Source organism: Asterias amurensis, chromosome 7, assembly GCF_032118995.1.
Source record: "Asterias amurensis chromosome 7, ASM3211899v1".
In the NCBI taxonomy this organism is placed as follows: domain Eukaryota; kingdom Metazoa; phylum Echinodermata; class Asteroidea; order Forcipulatida; family Asteriidae; genus Asterias; species Asterias amurensis.
In genome coordinates, this window is record NC_092654.1 from 15,861,065 (window position 1) to 15,881,459 (window position 20,395).

At 38.1% G+C, this 20,395-nt stretch overlaps 1 protein-coding gene across 2 annotated transcripts; it reads right to left on the bottom strand.

Annotated features, from left to right (window-relative positions):
* Positions 1-3,659: 3,659 nt before the first annotated feature.
* On the bottom strand, positions 3,660-19,256 carry LOC139939674 (tumor necrosis factor receptor superfamily member 16-like). Of its 2 annotated transcripts, none has more exons than XM_071935736.1 (5): positions 18,827-19,256; positions 7,784-8,285; positions 6,355-6,565; positions 5,579-5,715; positions 3,660-4,768 (listed from the first exon to the last, which is right to left on the bottom strand). In XM_071935736.1, exons 1-5 carry the CDS (start codon positions 18,887-18,889, stop codon positions 4,473-4,475), a joined length of 1,209 nt encoding a protein of 402 aa, XP_071791837.1. In that variant the 5' UTR covers positions 18,890-19,256; the 3' UTR covers positions 3,660-4,472. The 2 variants fall into 2 exon arrangements, with proteins under 2 accessions (XP_071791837.1, XP_071791838.1); XM_071935737.1 differs by having other exon boundaries at positions 6,355-6,562; positions 18,827-19,252.
* Positions 19,257-20,395: the final 1,139 nt, after the last annotated feature.

Consider the following 20,395-nt stretch of genomic DNA (forward strand, 5'->3'; position numbering starts at 1 on the left):
GTACGTAAATATAACGGGACTAGCATTATACACGTAAATAGCTTGTGATCAATATTCTTAAATAATTAATCGACTTTTACGGAATAAGGGTGGATTGGGGAATGGTTTACACATAGAGTAAGGACAGACGAGACACGTTACCAGCGAATTTCGGTCAGAGTTGGAGAGTTGAGCAAACCATGCAGGGGCCCAATTTCAGAAAGCCTTTGAGCACAACGAAATCGCTAAGCACAGAAAAATCTTGCTTATCTAAAACAGGTTGCCAAACCAGCCAAAATTGTATAAAGTTTGTTGCCAATGGTTCCATATTGAATTTTTTTTTTGCTTAGCAAAGAAACTTGCTGATAACAACTTTACGAAACTGGGCCCTTGGTTATGTTAGTCCCAACAAAAATAAAAGCTGAGCTAGGCAGTGGACACTATTGATAATTACTCAAAATAATTATTAGCATAAAACCTTACTTGGTAACGAGTAATGGGAAGAGGTTGATAGTATCAAACGTTGTGAGAAATTGCTCCCTCTGAAGTAACATAGTATTCGAGAAAGAAATAATTTTCCACGAATTGGATTTCGAGACCTCAGAATTAGAATTTGAGGTCTCGAAATCAACATCTGAAAGCACACAACTTCGTGTGACAAGGGTGTTTTTCTTTCATAATAATCTCGCAACTTCAATGACCAATTGAGCTCAAATGTTCACAGGTTTGTTATTTTATGCATTTGTTGAGATACACCTAGTGAGAAGACAGGTCTTTAACAATTGTGTCCAGTGTCTTTAATTGGTGTCTTCTTAGATTCTGATCCCTTTATCGTGTGTAAATTGTCATGTAATTTGACCTTTTGGTCACAATGTGATAATGTTAATAAAACATACCAATATACCAACATAACAATAAATGTGTACCAATACTATATCAATGTACGTAATGCATAAAGTGGATAGGCCTACCTATGGAAGTCTGGTTTATGCGGTCAGAATTTTTCATTTCTTACCTTTGTTTGGATTCGTATTGAGTCAAAACTGTATTCTACACCAAGACAAAGAGTTTATATATCACCAAATCACATCTTCCAATAATGAGACTAAAGGAGACATCCACGACCCGCTGTTACCACGCACATAATATAAGGACACGAGATTTCCGTGGTTCGGTATCGAAGATAAACCCACCAGGTAAAATACCCATAAGAGCAGAAGTTTCCGCAACCCACTCAGTGCATCTTATAATCAATACAATCGATAACGTAGCGGGCCCGAGCAACATTAAAAATGCATCTTGTACAAGTAGCAGTTATAGAACTTAACTATTGTTAAACAAAATGACGTATAGGCTCTTTGTATTCAAACACATGGAAACAACTTAATAAACAAGATGCGCTTTGATGATGGTTAGTTTGTGTAGAAAAAAAAATACATGAAGGTAATGTACAACAATCAATTAAAGACACTGGACACTATTGGTAATTGTCAAAAACCAGTCTTCCTACTTGCTGTATCTCAACATATGCATAAAATAACAAACCTGTGAATACTTGAGCTCAATTGGTCGTCGAAGTTGCGAGATAATAATGGAAGAAAAACACCCTTGTCACACGAAGTTGTGTGCTTTCAGATGCTTGATTTCGAGACCTCAAATTCTAAATCTGAGGTCTCGAAATCAAATTCGTGGAAAATTTCCTCTTTCTCGAAAACTATGGCACTTCAGAGGGAGCCGTTTCTCACAATGTTTTATACTATCAACCTCCCCCTATTACTCGTTACCAAGTAAGGTTTTATGCTAATAATTATTTTGAGTAATTACCACTAGTGTTCACTGCCTTTAACTGAAGTTGGTGTTTTGGATGTGTTTGTGAGTACGGAAGCATTAAAGCGACATTAAGAAATGAAAAAGAATCGTAATTATGAGTATGAATCATAAGTATGATTCGAGAGAGCAAGACGTTCATGTTTATGGCTTACATTTCATTAGTAAGACTTATTAAGTCATGCTCATAAGATTAAAATGTCTTAATTGACATAAGGTCATAAATCAAACTTATGAGATGCCTAAAATCATAAATATGACTAGTACTAAGTCATAAATGCGATGTAATTCATAGTTGTGACAGGTCGTGTTGTGAGATACCAAGTCATAATTATTACATTTTCCTTTAAATATCCCTTTACCGTTTCTGTTGAATTCTGATATACATGTTGTAAATTGGTTTTCAACAAAGTTTACAAAAAACAAACCTGCGAAGAGTTCATGAAATTGGGTCACATAGCATGGCCACGTATTCCCGTTTATAGAATAATGGAAACTGTTTTAAATACGTCACTTGCGGCACAAGCCGGTGTCAGATGCAATTGTGTCCGCCATGCAATACTGTCCGCTCCGGACACTTTTGCATATGCAATCGTGTCCGGTGCTATGCAAAAACCGTCCGGTTGACATGTACATGACTGTACATGAACATGTATGTGCGCGCGTATTAAGCGAGCCTGCATGCACCGAGCCTACGTATTATGCAGCACGAATATTCACGTATTTTATGATTGCAGCGAATTCCCAATGGCCGAACATCTCCCATGTCTCCCATATCATTCATAACATGCACTTAGCTTGTAAAAAAAAGGCGAACGTGTTCCGTCGACCAAGGGCGTTTAATTTACTGCAAGGACGAGGGCGGACACAACTGCATATGCAAATATGTCTGGTAGGACACAATTGCATTATGCAGCAGCGTCCGGGCGGACACGATTGCATATGCAAAACCATCTGGAGGACATTATTGCATATGCAATAATATCCTCCGGATAGTATTGCATTACAGGACATAATTGCATGCGACACCGGCGCGTCTAAACGTGCTTCACACAGAATACAATTTTGAGAAAGTTACTAGGCCATGCCTTATGCAAATCAACAGAATGTCCCCAAATCACAAGATAGTCCCGTTTTATGACCCATTTCCAAATCTAAAGGGTATTGATTAAAAATTCCAGTTACATTTCAAAAGTACGGAAGAATGGGTCAACATTATGAATTGATAGATTTTTTTTTTGGGGGGGGGGGAAACGAAATAAATCACACAGTTTTGTCTTGCTTCACCAAATTAATGTAAGGCTGGATATTTGCTGTACATTTATTGAAACATCTATCGTCTTGTAGGTGTTTTGTTTGAACTTACCATAATATCAAGGCAATCATTTAGTAAATTATGAATTTATAAGAAATAGTACATGAAGGCATATGCAGGGGCCAAAATGTAGACCACTTCAACAATTTTGAAACTTATCAGTAGCATGGAGTCACTAATCGGCAGTTACTGTACCGGTAACGTCTTCCAATCATGAACGACACCAAAAACGTGTTATAAATATACTATATTTAGAAACTGTATAACTATAAAGCAAACATAACTTAAGCACTGAATAATTAAGGAAGTTCTGTATAATAATTATGCAGTCCTTATAGCTATCAGCAAAAGGCCCATGAATGGTCGCCATTATAACCACGACGAAAACTATCACTTGATGTTTTATGTTGGCACAAATAAAGATCTCTTCGGAAAAAATCCCTTACAATTATACAAAATACACTATGTACAATATTTGCTATCATGTAATTTTTCATCACCAGCCCTTAAATATACAATTTTGGAGGTGTTGCCCCCCCCCCCCCCCCCGCCTCCACCTGGGTAGTACGCATGTACTCAGGGATCACCCAGAGCTTCGTATAAAATGTCACGTTCAAGTTATTGATAATTTGCACATCAGCCTAATATCTTTATGTACTATAAGCCTGTACAATGAGAGTAAATTCAAGTGGGCCTAATTATCGTCTGGTTTAACCCTAAGACACTATCTCTTTCGTCGCTGGTGACAAACATAAGCCAATTCAGTTGTTCTAATTATTATTTATAGGAACGTTCCAAAATGCATAGGTATCCTTTGACAACATATTCTGCAGTGGCGTAAATGATACCATGCAACCAAGCAACAAAGACCTGTACACATTCTGCTATGGTGGATTCAACAAAAACCTGTACACATTCTGCAATGGCGGATTCAACAAAGACCTGTACACATTCTGCAATGGCGGATTCAACAAAGACCTGTACAACATATTCTGCAATGGCGGATTCAACAAAAACCTGTACACATTCTGCAATGGCGGATTCAACAAAGACCTGTACACATACTGCAATGGCGGGTTCAAGAAAATCTGTACACACTCTGCAATGGCGGATTCAACAAAATCTCATACACATTCTGCAATGGCGGATTCAACAAAGACCTGTACACATTCTGTAATGGCGGTTCAACAAAATCTCTACACATTCTGCAATAGCGGAATACCATGCAACCAATCAGGTCGACTTAAGTAGAAAATACCGTTGTTATATCCTATAAAGTAATACTATGATATTGATCATTTAAAAGCATTTATAAATTGATAACCCATAAAGGATCTCTTAATTTGCATTTTTATTTCACTTGCATACATAACTTATTAAGAACATCTATCCGATCAAGTTTCTGTAAGGCATCAATCAACACGCCCACAAGAGCGCCCTCTTGCTCACACCAGAGTGTAAGGACTCTATGAATGGGTAAATCATCTTCTGATGTTTTAATAAAGTGGACGATGTCCTTGTCGGTGAAACCTAGCTGTAGCGCGAGTCCCCTCCAGTCTCGCCTATCAAGACGTGATATCCCAAGCATGGATTCAATCTCAGCTATAGTCTCTCGCGGAAGATGCCGACACGGCGTTGTCTTTGAAACTAAAGAGAGAATTGTTAGAAAAGAAAAAAAGAGACCCACTATTAAAAACTCACTTCGCGGTAGTGAAGTTTTGTAACGAGAAGTCCCTCGACCCACTTAAGCTAAAGTAGTGTAGTCCTGGCCGATTGTCTACCTTCCGCCCAGCTGGTATAGTTAAAGACAGTTCTTTTCAAACCTGAGAAGTCTCCTGAATTCCGAAAATCTTCTCCGCGGTAGTAGAGTATAAAACAAGACAAGTTTTGAAAAGAACAAAATCTACCCAGCAAGTTTAGATATAATATACTGTGTTGCCACAAACCAAATTGATACCTTACCATGCAATGCCTCAAATCCCATAAGGAAAGGTGTGTTTACAATATTGTATCATAGTTTAGTGCAGGGCGTTTCAAGTTCTTTATTGTATTATTTGGGTTTAGTTACCCGTTATACTCTGATTGTGTTTAAAGCACCATATACTCAGTACTTTCCCAACTCATGTGAAAGCAAATCCACAGGCATAAATACACGAATGGCATTCGAACCCTCAAACGTTGTCATTCTGGCGCACTTATTTGTGTCTGTTTACTCTGAAATTTAAAAAAAAGTTGACACAAATATTTACAAAAACATCAAATGATTCCAAATTTTTATATTTTTTTTGCGGTTTTCCCCTACATTTGATTATATCATCGCTTCAAAAGGAACTCCTCGAATTTGTAGACCCGAGTCGACAATATTTGCATCAAAATGTCAGTTTACATTTAATTGTGATGGACTTGATCTGTTTAAAAGAAAAATTAGAAATGCAATAATGTTCATATTATGCTTACTTGTCAACAAGGGTGTCCGGTCACATTGTCTGTCATTCATTGAAGTAAAATTGCAAAAGTTGTCTCCCCTTTTCGGCTTGGATTTTTTATCATTCGTCTTCTCCACGTCTAGTTTAGATGCAGAACCGGAAAGGGATCTGAACAATAAAAACAATTATAAATGTATTTGTTCATCTTGTCTTTTGCTTGTGTGTTTTAGAATGACATGACTGTTGGGCTGCTACTGGTAATTACTCAAAATAATTGTTAGCGTAAAAACTTAATTGGTAATGAGCAATGGAGAACTGTTGATAATATGAACATTGTGAGAAACGGCTCTCTCTGAATGCACGTAGTTTTTGAGGTAATTTCTCACTAAAATAATAACATAGGCCTACTTCAGGCCTGAAACATGTAATGATGCATCTGTACAAATTTGTGCACAGCAGTGGCGTTTTTCTTCGATGACCAACTGAGTCCAAATTTGCAAAGGTTTGTTATGTTATGCATATGTTGGAATACACCAAGCGAGAAAACTGGCCATTGACAATTACCAAAGGTGTCCAGTGCCTTTAAAAGAGTCCGCTACCATAAGTTTGTGTACATTTCGCCGAATGGGGGGGGGGGGGGGGGCAGGGGGCAGGGGGGGGGTGACAGAATCTCCGGAGTGGGGGGGGGGGGGACATACACACACACATAATCTCATGCCAGACAAAACCTCAAAGTAATTTAAAATGTCCGGATCTGGTGACGTGGTCGGCAGACGTGATCTAAACTATTTTCTCCAGACTATTTACCTGCATTGTTTTTGATGTGATCGCAACTTCACCTTCTTGAAGGACCACCTCTTGAATACAACATATCCCAAAAGACCAATGACAACGAACGCTAAGATGGCACAGTAGATAGGAACAATGCCAGATGATCTGTCGTCTATGCTTTGTATAGCACTGTCGGGATTCTCACTTGTTGATTGAGATGTTTTGGGCGTCTGGAAAGTAACGTCTGCTAGAAAAAACAGAGAGATAATCACAAGTTTAAAAGAGGTGCAAAACTTAAAACGCACTAAAACTTTCGCATAAAACTACAAAATATATATAACATACATGGCTGACGAAGGTGAGAAAATGTCGGACAATATATAGTTTTTTTTGTCACCAAATAATTAACTATATAGGGCCTACCACTTACCATTGGCAGATATTTTGTGAACAAGGTGTATAACTTTCTTGATTTTATACAACACAGCTATTTCAGTTTTTAATTTTTCTGGTCAAACCAGCCAAAGCAATTTGACCTAGCACCTCGAATAAGTTTTAATCTGAAAGCTCACATTCCTCACAAATAATAAAGCAAATAATCCAAAAGAAAAATAGCATTAGAGACCTCCCCTTGATTGAATGTACGTCGTCAGGCCCGTATGCTTCGTTTTTGAAGGGGCAAGGGCACCAAGGCATTTTCTCCTTGAAAGGGCACCCTACGTGGATGAGGAAATATTGTTAACTTCTACTGGAGCATTTCAAGGGCACCAATTTATTAAGGCAATGACCAGGGGGCCTGGAGGCAATTGCCTCTGTTGCCTCCGTGAAGAAGGCCTTGGCCTGGGCCTGCGTATACATACAAATCACCGAAAATTGTTTAAAGGCAGTTGACACTATTGGTAATTACTCAAAATAATTATTACCATAAAGCCTTTCTTGGTGACGAGTATATGGGGAGAGGTTGATGGTATAAAACATTGTGAGAAACATCTTCCTCTGAAGTGCCATAGTTTTCGAGAAAGATGTAATTTTCCATGAGTTTGATTTCGAGACCTCGGAATTAGAACTTGAGGTCTCGAAATCAACCATCTAAACGCACACAATTTCGTGTGACAAGGGTATTTTTTCTTTCATTATTATCTCGCAAGTTCGATGACCGATTGAGCTCAAATTTTCACAGGTTTGTTATTTTATGCATATGTTGAGATACACCAACTGTGAAGGCTAGTCTTTGACAATTACCAATAGTGTCCACTGCCTTTAAGGGTAAACTTAATTCGTTTATGTTGTGAGCACGTGTGTTTGAAGTAATGGGATGGAAATGAATTTAACATTTTAAAAAGCCATTAATGTTATAATTATAACGTCGGACTTTTTTTCAGAAAAGGGTTCATTGGTTGCAAATTTAATTTGATGAAATTCACGTCTGTCAATTCTTGTTTTATGGGAAATTTGTTTTCTGCACCTGTGCATATAGTGTCACTGAACCTGGAACACGTCTTGTGTACGATGGATCCATCTGGGCACTGACGGCAGGGCAAGCAATCCTTTGTAGCACTCGTCACATCCGAAAAGGTTCCATTCTCACACGATTTACACCGTGAATTCTGCCGTGTGCTGCACGGTATAGAGACACCAAACCCAGGCGGGCAAGTGTTGCACTGACTGCAGGATCCATCCAACGTACGGTAGTAACTCTTCCTGCATTCACACTCGGTGTCGTGCGTAAGGTTACAAGAGCTCGTCACAAACTGATTACGATGACACCGTGAACATGGCATGCAACCAGCAGTGTGGCTCGTTTCTGGTGAATAAGTTATCTCTTTGTAACATTGGGTACAAATGGTGTTGTTAGTGTCTGTACATCGGGATTGGACTCCCCACCCCAGGGGGCACTGTAGACAGCATTCTCCGGTTTGGGTGTACTCGCCACTGAGGCAAATAGATGGTAGTGCCGAGGTGCAAATCTGTGTTTAAACACAAAAACAAAACGAAAAGAAAACTATAAATTTATGTGCTAGTGGATTTTGAGTCAATATTGACAGAAACGTGTTTTGGGTGTTTTCCCCTTTTTGATCGACCTACTATAGACAGTTGAGACTTGACAAGGTTTTTGCAAACCTTTTAAGAATTTTGAACGCTAGACAATTTCACGGTGTGCGTAGCTCCGAGCATGCGCACATGGTAAGTCTGCCACCTCTCGTGCTACCCGCCCAGATTTCCATAAAGCCTCCAATTGGAGACTTTGGAACGCTAGGTGGCAGCAGACTTACCAGGTAAATAGACCTTTTCGCAAATACTGGGGCGCGCGCGTAAAGCTTGGAATTAGGTGCATTGTGGTCTAGCTGGCAGCAAAATTTGATTCATATCTATCCCACAATGCACCTCATTCAACAGTCTGCGCTTGCGCATTGGTATTTGCGATAAGGTCTATGTCCAGTGTTTACGTTGTTCTGAGCACGCGCACCTTACCACAACAATGGATTTACCTGGTAAGTCTGCTGCCACCAAGCGTCCCAAAAGTCCCCAATTGGGAAGATTGAGGTAACGATATCAGGATATTAGTTAATTGCATCATGCCTGGAATTACACAAAGGCAATGGTGGACATCATGGTAGTCCCATCCATTGCCCTGGTCAGGGTCTTGGTGCCCCTTCAGAAAGTTTCCCATGGACTTAATGATTGTCCAATGAAATTGCCCTTGCAAACTGAATATTGCCCCTATATGAAAGATAAAATTCCAGGCCTAACACAAGTTCTTGATGTGAGCATCGCAGTGCAATGACACAATCAAGATTTAATCTTGACTTTTACTTCACTTTGAACATCACTAGGGCCCAATTTCATAAAGATGTAAAGCAGAAAATATACTCCTTGAAAAAAATTCTTTGCTATGCAAACATTAAGCCTGGCACCAGCCCCATTAGACTGGGTCCCTGTCAAGTGTGACATCGAATTGTTCAGGCTACAGCCCCAGCCACTCTACAATGCAACATTGATGTAACTTGGTCTGGTAACCTGACACTGCTAAGCAACACTATTCCGTGCTTAGTGAGTTTTTGTGCTGACAGGTTTTATGAAATATTGTGCCCACAGTTCAATGGATTATGCACCACACGCAGCCTGACAATAAAATACGTATTTATAACTTCGGGTAGCCTGTGACAGGTGAACGTATTTAGAGGGTCAGATTTATATACGAGCCACACACACGTGAGTAAGGATGATTCAATTCAATACAAGAATGCAGCCCTCGTAAATTCCCACATTCTCACTAAAGAATTATAATAATATGGTCATGTGATTATCCTCCCCATGACAAACAATAAGCCCTTGCAACAAAAACATAAAATAGAGCAATCTGAAAATGAATCAACTTCATTAATTGGAAGAAAATGCAACAGTCAGTTCTGAATACTTATTTCACGGGAAGCAATTTTTGTTGTACATCAAAATTTAGCTGGATACCAGTCACAAATTGTGACATGGTAGTTAAATGTGACATTGTAGTTAAGTTTGTAACCTTATCCTGGTAAACATAATTGTATTGTGCTTATAGCTACCTTTGTGCTAAAGTTGCTCTATGAAATTAGGCCCTGTTTTGAGGGTGTTCCATGAAATGCATTATTTTAAATTTTAACAAAATATGTAAGGGGAATCTACTATGTATAATTTCAGATGATTTCAATATTAAGATCAAACTTTTACACACAATTTTGTTTTAAACAATACTTTTACATGACATACATTGACAACGTAGTGCGGTAGTCACCGCATTTCTTTGATGGACAGGACCCCATTATTTTGTTATTGTAAACTCGGGGTCCACCGTTGAAATGAGCTTTTAAAAAAGAACACACCAAGAAAAAACAGCTACAACAGACTGTCGTCCACTTAACTCCAAGTACAATGCATTGAATACGATAAACTAGCCGAACCTTTTGGCTGTGTTGAGAGTTACTGTTGATTACAACCAACAATGTGGCACTTCATCGTAAACCCATACAAAGAAAATAGAAACAGTATTCGCATGTATAGTTGTTCCTTTTTACGGGGCCTTGTGTATCCAGACAGGGTAATGCAATGCAGTTAAGCTCAATTTAAAGGCGCTATTAAAAAGTAAGTACTTATTTTTATGCCCTATTTCAAGGATACAAAGAAAAGAACGCAGTGGTAATTTATCTTTTATGCCAGTAGACCCAACCGGTACTTTGTATTAGAGAGCTTATACAAAAAATGATACTGTATTTACTGCATTAGTTTCATTTAAAGGTCGTATAAAGTGTCGCTTGCATTTTTTTAATTCAGGTTTTAAGTTTTGCAATTTCAGTTCATTTATTTTGGTAATAAAGCCAAGGATTCACAAAAAAAGCGAACTTAATCACTGTAGCCATCTCCCTTTAGTTTCATAATCTTGTTTTTCGGGGTACCAATCAGCAGCCAAAAAGGGAGACATCAACGCAAACAAAGGCTATAGACCTTCATCACGGTGTGGTCATCTTGATTTTACTCCATTCCAACTCATTGTAACCAAACTGAGGCTGGACGAAATAATAGTCTGGTGCCATGCGCAACGAATGTTAGCATTCATTGGCTGTTATTGGAGCCCAGAGTGCTGAAGAACGTTGGTTCAGATCCCGCTCTAGTCAGTTTTTCTTTGTTCAACCCACCACAATCATAATGAATGTTCGTTACTCATGTGTTTAAGCATAGAGAAAGGTTTAAGGTAGGCCTTAAACGTGGCTTTCCAGTAGATTATTTTTACGCACAAAGTTCTAGGTCAAAAAGCTTTCAGTGTATAGCTCGGCCAATGATTTGGAACAATCTCCCCAGACTGCAATTATGGAATCTGTTACTCTATATCTGCATTTCGTAAAGTCCTAAAGACTCACCTTGTCCATGTTAATTTCTTTCTAGTGCGCTATGATCTTGTTGGAATAGCGTCTTATAAATTGTAATTGTTATGTTTTGCTATGTTATTTATCTCGATCTGATTTTACATGTCACGTATATAGGAGCACTTTGCCCGGTCGAATCGAATACTAACCTCGTTCAATGTGCAACGGGTTAATACATCAGCCCACTGTGTGAGGTGCCCCCATTCTCTATTATTGTTTCCTTTTATTGGAGACTAAACTAGCGAATAAAAGGATTTTATGCTTAGCGTGTGCTTTACGACAAACAATCCGAACCGGTCCTTCCGTTGCTTTATGGCCCCACCACCATCTGGCAGCTGTGGCCACTTTCGGGCATCATTCAGGGTTATACCATAGAGGATTCCTTCATGGTGATACCATGGAAATCTTCTTCCTCCATCATTATAGCTTGAATAATGAATGTGGCATTTCCCTAACGATAGTTTGTTCTGACTTTGGCCCTTTTTAAAACAAACTACATGTACATGGTTTTGTATTGTTGTACTTTTTTTATATTTATTTTGTATGTCGGTTATTTTTTCCGTTTAAAAGTATTTAGCCTATTTTATTTTAATTGGTCTTGATTTTTGCTTTTTAGTTTTTATTGTTAGGCGCATTGAGGAATCTTTGATGCGCCTTATAAATGCTGTTTATTATTATTATTTTTTTATTATTCCAATGATAGCTCATGTGGTTTGAGTATATGGCAGATACGTCAAGACTTGTGGTGAAATAGTGTTTACACCACCAAATTAGTGACGTCACGCATGTAAATACAGCTCGGGTATTAGCCGATTTTGTTCCACGTTTTATTTGTGTGATTTTTGTATGGAGTCTTCTATACAGGATCGGCATCATTTCAAATGAACACAAACAAGAAATTGGAAAGCAAGGAAAACAAAATTTCTAACAAACACAAAGTGGCAAGTCTAAATGGATAATACCGTCCATTTATCCATTACTTAAGGTCAGCCATGTATATCAACTCGCGTAAATACTATTTAATACCATGTTTTTCGGATCTTTGCTTTTCTAGTATTTTTTTAATACTGTATCGAGCTCCACAAAGGCACTCGACTGATCGTGTTGATTCTTCCGCACGATGTCACCCTTACCTGTGGCAATAGTATCTTGACTTCTGTGAACCTTTGATTTGTTAAGTTGAATGTGTCTTTACAATAGTTTCATAAGCCCCCGCAAGAAATGGGAAAACAAGCTTAATCCCTCAGCCGTATACAGTGAGCCCAATAGACGATTGAGTGCGACCACCAGGATTACTGGCATCACTTCCTATTATGATTCACCACAAATACAACTTGTGAGGGAGAACGAGCTTGTAAAACAAAATGGCAGCTCTAATGATGACTTCCACAAGAATGTTTATTGTCTACAAATTTAATCGAATCGGCAACAGCAGCTTGCATTCAGATAATTATGCCGTAATTATAGACCTATATGGAACGAAACCAGATAAAAATATTCAACAGATAATCTGTAAAACTGGTACAATAAATGTTTCCCCAAGTTGTTCTCATTCTCAACAACACGCCATAGTTTTGGTAACAGTGGATGTTGTCAGTGGATGTAATAAATTTTGTGTAGTTGTTTGAACTAAAACAAAACTACGATAGTGATTTCAGTTGATTTCAGTCTTAAAGGCAGTGGACACTACTGGTAATTACTCAAAATAATTATCATCATAAAACCTTTCTTGATTACGAGTAATGTGGAGAGGTTGATAGTATAAAACATTGGGAGAAACAGCTCACTCTGAAGTGACATAGTTTTCGAGAAAGAAGTAATTTTCCACGAATTTGATTTCGAGACCTCAAGTTTAGAATTTGAGGTCTCGAAATCAAGTACCAGAAAGCACACAACTTCGTGTGACATGGGTGTTTTTTCTTTCATTATTATCTCGCAACTTCGACGACCGATTGAGCTCAAATTTTCACAGGTTGGTTTTTGTATGCATATGTTGAGATACACCAACTGTGAAGACTAGTCTGTGACAATTGCCAATAGTGTCCACTGTCTTTAAGAATATTTGTTTTGTATAGCTTGGTTTGAGGTAAATCGGGAAATTTGACATGAATATTGGCGTCCAATAGACATTTTTGTTCTTTGTTGGAAATATTGGCGTCACGCATAACGACTGGTTCAACAGTCGTAATGTTTACGACGGTATTTACGACTTGGGGCACAGGTCGTGAATTTGGTCAGGATAATTATTCGTCAATATTTACGTTTGATGTCCTTCAGGGCCACGTTGTCAACGTTGTCCCTCCCATAATAGTGATCCCCTATAACCAAATGCTAGTAACATCAAATGACTTGTCAAAATTAGCGTGCTCTCTTCGTAAGGGCACTGGGTATGTTTGGTAATCGTCCAAAACCACTATTCTCACTTGGTGTATCCCAACATGCATAGAATAACAAACATGGGAAAATGTGAACTCAATTGGTCATCATATTTGCAAGAATAATCGACTAATGACAGAAAAGGAACCTTGTTGTGTGCTGTTAGTTGCATAATAAAAGACTTTGGCTGAAGTCTTTTTTACTTGTGTGAGAAATTACCTCTTTCTGAAAAACGGTATTTCTTCTTCAGAGAGGGCCGTTTATCACAATGTGTAGAACCTGGTTTTGAGTAATTACAAATTGAGTGTCAAGTGCCTTTAACGTAGTTCACAATTGTTTTCTCAACCATTATGGTTTGAATAATTTTAATACCAATGTACACTGAAAATTGTAAAACCTTTTTATTGTGTAGTACAAAAACAGTGTGTATAAACAAAAGTAAAAACGTTTCCCTTCCACCTTATTAGTAATTCCTTTGAGCTATTCACGGTGACTCACTCCATGACATTTCACCACTATACCACTGTATAACTTATAACATCATAAAATATTAATCTCGTAAAATAGACGACTGGAAGCAGCGCTACAACAGTTTCTCAGTCTGCGCACTGAAGGACAATCAGAGAGTAAACCCGCCTCATCAATGGGTGATTAAAAACGAAGCCCGTTCCAACGGCCACGCGGTCCATTAATGGAAACCCAAGGTTTAGTTTTTTTTTTTTTTTTTTACAGGAAGACTTCTAATGACAATGGTCACTCCCTTTGATGTTACCGCTATCTATTTTAACTCATTTATTTCCAATGATGAAAGCATAAAAAGGGCGGTAAATGAAAAATAGGCTGAGTCAGGAGTGAGCCGCGTGCAGTAATAAGTGTGTTATCCATCACTGAGAGACGATAGGAAGAGGGAATGGTGGGTGGAACACGTGCAGCATTTAATGAGTTGAGGATATCAGAATACACGGTTATCAGTTTAATAAGGGGTCTTTGTTTTTTGTATTGCTGTTATTTATGTTTTACGGTAAATATTATATATTTCATGTACCCACTCATCTGTATTTTATCATATTTCGATGGTTTTAAACGTTGATGAACAATCACGGTGCAATTCAGCCTTTGAGCTTCAATGAGTATTTTGAATAAACCCCAAAATTATAATACATACTTATAAAGAAATTTTAAAAATAGACATACAGTAAGACAACATTGAATGTAATAATATAAGAATAAAGCTTCACTCCATAAAATGAGGTGCCGTGTTAGTTCACGATGTATAAGGAAAACCATGCAATTTTGAGGCATGTGTGGGTGGATCATTATATTCTATCCTTAAAACATCTTTCTAACCATCCGATTTTATAAGAAAACATGTCCCTTTAATCCCATAATACCTAAGTCAGGGATGAGAGTCATGACTTACGAAAAAGTCTGAAACTTGGATACAAATTCAAAGGTATGTTGAAATGATGCCATTTCTACCGTTTGGTAACCCCTGGTGTTATAGATTCCAAGGAGCTTTTGGGAACAGTATCCAAAGCACTAGAGAAGTAGACTAATGAGAAGGATTTCTTTATTTGTGGACAAAAATATTGTCTGATTTTCTTCACCAGGCCGACAAAAAAAGTCTGAATTCAGCCAAAAGTCTGAACAATCTCATCCCTGGTAAATGTAGTTGCTTTATACAAAAACATGAAACGGTGAAAACATTTCATTTCAAACGGGGGTCGCGTTTTTAAGATATCGCCGAGGTTCCGGAGGAAGAATAATCTTTGTTAGATTATACAATCTAAGAAGCGTCACCGCGGTAACGCTTCTTAGATTCAAATTTTGGGGGACAAAAACGTGATATCTTTTTCCATAACCGTTAGTACTTCAAAGCGAAATGTTTCACAAAATGCGCTATATTCGAACATGCTGTACTTCTTACCAAGTACACACAATGTAAGTTTGTATTGACATAAATGTTCAGAGTAATTACCAAACGTATACAGACCTTTTAAAGACACATGACACCTTTGGTATTTGTCAAAGACCAGTGCTCTCACTTTGTGTATCTCAACATATGCATAAAACAACAAACCTGTGAAAATTTGAGCTCAATTGGCCGTCGAAGTTGCGAGATAACAATGGAAGAATAAAAACACCCTTTACAAAAAGGTGTGTGCTTAGATGCTCGAATTCGAGACCTCACGCGTGAGGTCTCGAAATCAATTCAAATATTTTACCGAGCAATTACTTCTTTCTCAAAAACTATACGTTACTTCAGAGGGAGCCGTTTCTCACAATGTTTTATTCTGTCAACAGCTCACCATTGCCCGTTACCAAGTAAGTTTTTTATGCTAACAATTATGTTGAGTAATTACTTTAAAGTGCCAACGAAGTCATGTTAGCAAAATAAAAAAAAACATAGCAAAATGTGTTTTTCTTTATATTTGTAACAAACCACAGGGTTCAAGTTAAGACAAACCACCATAAGTGCAATTTCGTCTCCTCGCCCCCGTCTAAATTAACATCGACAGGTATACCGCTAAGAACCATTTGCGAAAGCATTCCAGGGTTAGCATTGGCTACAGTTTCACTTACATCTCTGCGTGGTGTCCCACAGTATGAACCAGTCCCATTAAAGTTTATACATGGGTTCCTTTAAAACTAGTCTCTGTTTTCGTTTAGAACACCGACAACCCTTGCAAGGTTAAGTGAGTAAGACTCAAAATTAAACACGATGAACATGACATGATCACGAAAGAGGGAAAGGGACACCACAGAAAACTCAGTCTAGCCTAGCCCGATGAATAACATAACAACCTTGTGCTAATACGAAGTTTTAAAGGGTTCTTTAAAACTGTCTCTGTTTTTGTGTGTGTGTTAAAACAACGACAACCCATTGCAGTTTCTCGATTAGGATGCAGGACTAAACAAATTCAAAGTTTATTAAAAATATATTCTTGAAGACAAAAATCTAGGCGTGGAATATGATCACACGAAGGGAAAATGGGACACAGAAAACACAGTCTATTGCCTGATGAATTACTTTCAAAATGGCTTCAAAAAATACGCCTATATACACAAACTTGACTCGTAAACTACTATGTGTTCGACAAACAAAATCACTATTGCTTACGAAGGTTTTTAAAAACTGTCTCTGTTTTTTTTTTTTTTTTTTTTTTTTTTTGGGGGGGGGTATAAAAACACCGACAACCCTTTGCAAGGTTTCTCGTTTAGGATGCAAGACTAAATCTAGGTGTACGATCACACGAAGGGAAAAGGGGAAAAAGAAAACCCAGTCTATGCCAATGAAATTAAGGGGGGTGCTTCATGTCTACACACAAACTTGACTCGTAAACAACCTTGTGATGGTAAAAATGGTAGCTGTACTATTGCTTAGTTTCATAAAAGGTTGAACAGACCCACAGGGTTTCTATATGCACTTGCCCTGTTTTGACTTTATTCACCTTGGTTCAATGGATTGTAACCATAAAGCAAAGAAAAAAAGATGGAAGAAAAAAAATCGAATAAAGGCTGCATTTAACCACGTTCGGATAGGCTATGGTTCATGACCAGCAGAGGATACATGCTTCATAAACCACAATGGTGCTCATGCAAAGATCATTGTGCTATTTTTGAATTCACCGACAGGAATACAACCTCCACAATCTTTGCTAGAATTTCGTTAAAGTCAGGGACAATAGTGTCCAAAGATTTACATTAAACTCACACAGTTTGAAGATACTGATAGTAGAAAGCTTAATCCCTTAAAATATTACCTGCTTGGGGTGCTGTAGTTTTTGAGAAATTAGTAAAACGAGTCAAGAAAACAATTTTTGTTTTAGTGAGACAGAACTTATTTAAGCAGGTAAAACGTTTTTCCGTGACATTGCTTTACTCATTTCTCAAATACTACAGCACCTCAGCAAGTAATATTTTTAGATAAGCTTTCTACTATCATTATCTTCAAATGGTGTAAGTTTAACGTAAATCTGTGGACATTGTGTTTTGTGTTACAATACCCAAAGCCTGTAAAGGCAGTGGACACTGTTGGTAATTACTCAAAATGACTGTTAGCGTAAAACTTTCTTGGTAACGAGCAATCGAGACCTGTTTATTATAGTATGAAGCATTGTGTGAAACAGCTCCCTCTGAAGTAATGCAACGTCGTTTTTGACAACTCAATCAAATATTAAAATACTTCAGGCCCGATGAAGCCTTTTTAGGTATCTATAAAATTAAAAGCACACACAAAGAAGTTGTGCAACAAGGATGTTTTTTTCTTGCATTGTTCTCTTGCAACTTCGATGACCAACATTGAGTACACATTTTCACAGAGTTGTTATTCTATGCATTATGTTGGGATTTGGACACCAAGTGGGAACTGACTACTACCAAATGTGTCCAGGGCCTTTAACCTGACCAAAAAAGCTTGCACTTTGTTTGAAAGAGGGGTTTTTCAAGTGTTTCATATATACGCTTGGAAGTGGGGATAAAACTGTGAACAAGAATATGCATTGGCAACTTCAAGTCCGAATTATTGTAAACAAAATTATTGTCCGTCGTGTATAATGCCGAGCTCAGATCAAATTAGTTAGATGTACTCTACTAAGAAAATCATTGAAAACTTCGGAAATTGTTATTTAAAAAACCATTGAAAGAATGTTAGTGTTTATAGAGAAATATAGATTATTTTGTACCATCAAATTCGACTTCGAAAATTGCTCTTCTCATGCCTCTGAAAGCACACGCAATTCATATGGGGTTTTTTCCTTTCATAATTTTCGTGCAAATTCGAAGCGAAAAATGTTCACAGCTTTGTTTATGAATAGGCTAGTGGAGATTCCCTCCTCCATGGTTTATGCATGTTGGGATGGATATATAACAAGCCATCTATTCCTACCTCAATGGGATAAGTAGTGAGTTGTATTTCAATAAGGGAAACCAAATGTGAACTGTGTTTAGCGGTTCCTATAACGTGACCAATGTGTATAATAATACAGACACTCAAAACACAAATTTAGTTATCTTTCTCCATGGTTCTTCAAGCAACTTGCAGCATGTGATTTTTACGACGTGTTTGGTATGTGCATACTGTAAAACGTTTGGATGTTTGTTTTATTTACACAACATATCCACTCATCATACGCTTGGCTTCATCATGAAATTATTTTTTATCAATATCGTTATCAATCAGTGCCTTAGAAACAACCACAGATAAAACATGATCAAATCATGTGCAAGCTTACCATGCAGACAAATGAAGTTATAATCGTCAGTCGAACGAATACTGGCTTCAAAGAATGAGACATCTTGCGATAAGATTGCGACAATTTGTATGGACTCCCAAGTAGGCCTGTTTCTGTATAATATACACCACTCCGCCGATAGTTCCGCAAGTTAACTCTGTATCTATTGGCAGTAGGGAGGTATAGGACTCTAGGAGCCAGAGCAATGCTCCGCTTCGGTACGGTCGCCACCAAGCCTTTTCTCGTCAATCTACCGAACGAAACTGCAGAGCAAGATCACTTCATCTCAAATAAATTATTGTTCTAAAACAAAGACTCAAAAGACATGAACATCGAGTGGTGCAAACGGATTGTAGTCGCTCTGTTAAGTAAGTGGTACACAAGCAGTGCCTGTGAGTGCGTTTATGACCGGTCGTATAGAGGATTGAATGCGTAAAACGGCCGATAGTACATCAAAGCCCTTGCTATGCCAGGATCCGGAGGATTTAGGGTCGTAAAACCATGAATAGCAGTCGTAAAATTCGACCTAGCGCTCGCTACAGTGAGGGGACTAGTCTTGGCTCGAGACCCCTCAGCAGTGCTGATGCGTTGGTTGAATGAATATGGAAACACAGGGCGCCATTCATCGTCCTCGCCTTGTCATTTAAATGGGGAATTTTATTAGGTAGAGGTTACTGTAATCATAGAGCTAGGAATTGCGGGGTAATTTTGAAGGGAATTTTCTCCACAATAGAGACCAAGTGCTTGTTTCGGGAAAACAAAACTAGATCTGGGTTTTTTTCAACAGCATAACGCGAAATAAATAAAATTTATTAATTCATTGATGGGTTCGGGGCAGCTTCGTCTATTTTTTGCAATCCTTGCCCTATGGTTTAATAGCGTTGAATGTGGAAAGTTTAACATAAGATGTTAAGCCACAAAACAAAAAAGCAGGATTAATATTGTGGTCGGGGACTCAGAACATTTTGCACTTTTTAGTGAGCACTTATGAGAAACACTTTTCAGCTTTGTTGCATATGATAATTATAGGGTTCAAAGTTCAACACTGCACCAACTGTACACTAATTATATTTGTTGATAACTCTCCATTCATCATCATTAGTAACAGAGGAGTAACTACCAAAGATACACCTTCCCTTTAAAGGCACATGGAACACCTTTGGCAATTACTCAGAAAAATTGTTAGCATAAACACTTACTTAGCAACAAGCAATGGGGAGCTGATAGTATAACACAATGTGAGAAACGGCTCCCCTGAGGGTAGTTTCGAGAAGGAAATAATTTTCCACTAAAATATTTGAACTTGATTTCGATTCTCAGAAATAGATTTTGAGGTCCCTAATCAGAAGCTAACTTCGTGTGACAACGGTGTTTTCTCTTCCACGACGACCCTCCGCATGCAAAACAACCAAAAACCAACTGGACTCAAAGACTTGACAAGAAAATGAGGGCCACAAAACAGAAGATGGAGAGATGACCTAAGTACATCTGGCGCATTGCTTGGCAACACTGAGATAGCGCAGGATAGAGTGAGATCAGATGGATACTTGGTGAAGATGCTTTCCTCCT

What these genes read in the sequence shown, in the direction of transcription:
- LOC139939674 (XM_071935736.1), bottom strand. Translation starts at nt 18,889, where the DNA reads ATGTCTCATTCTTTGAAGCCAGTATTCGTTCGACTGACGATTATAACT. An exon ending in TAACTTCATTTGTCTGCATG is followed by an intron (nt 8,286 to 18,826) that starts GTAAGCTTGCAC and finishes GTTTAAACACAG; the next exon opens with ATTTGCACCTCGGCACTACC. An exon ending in CAGTGACACTATATGCACAG is followed by an intron (nt 6,566 to 7,783) that starts GTGCAGAAAACA and finishes TGTTTTTTCTAG; the next exon opens with CAGACGTTACTTTCCAGACG.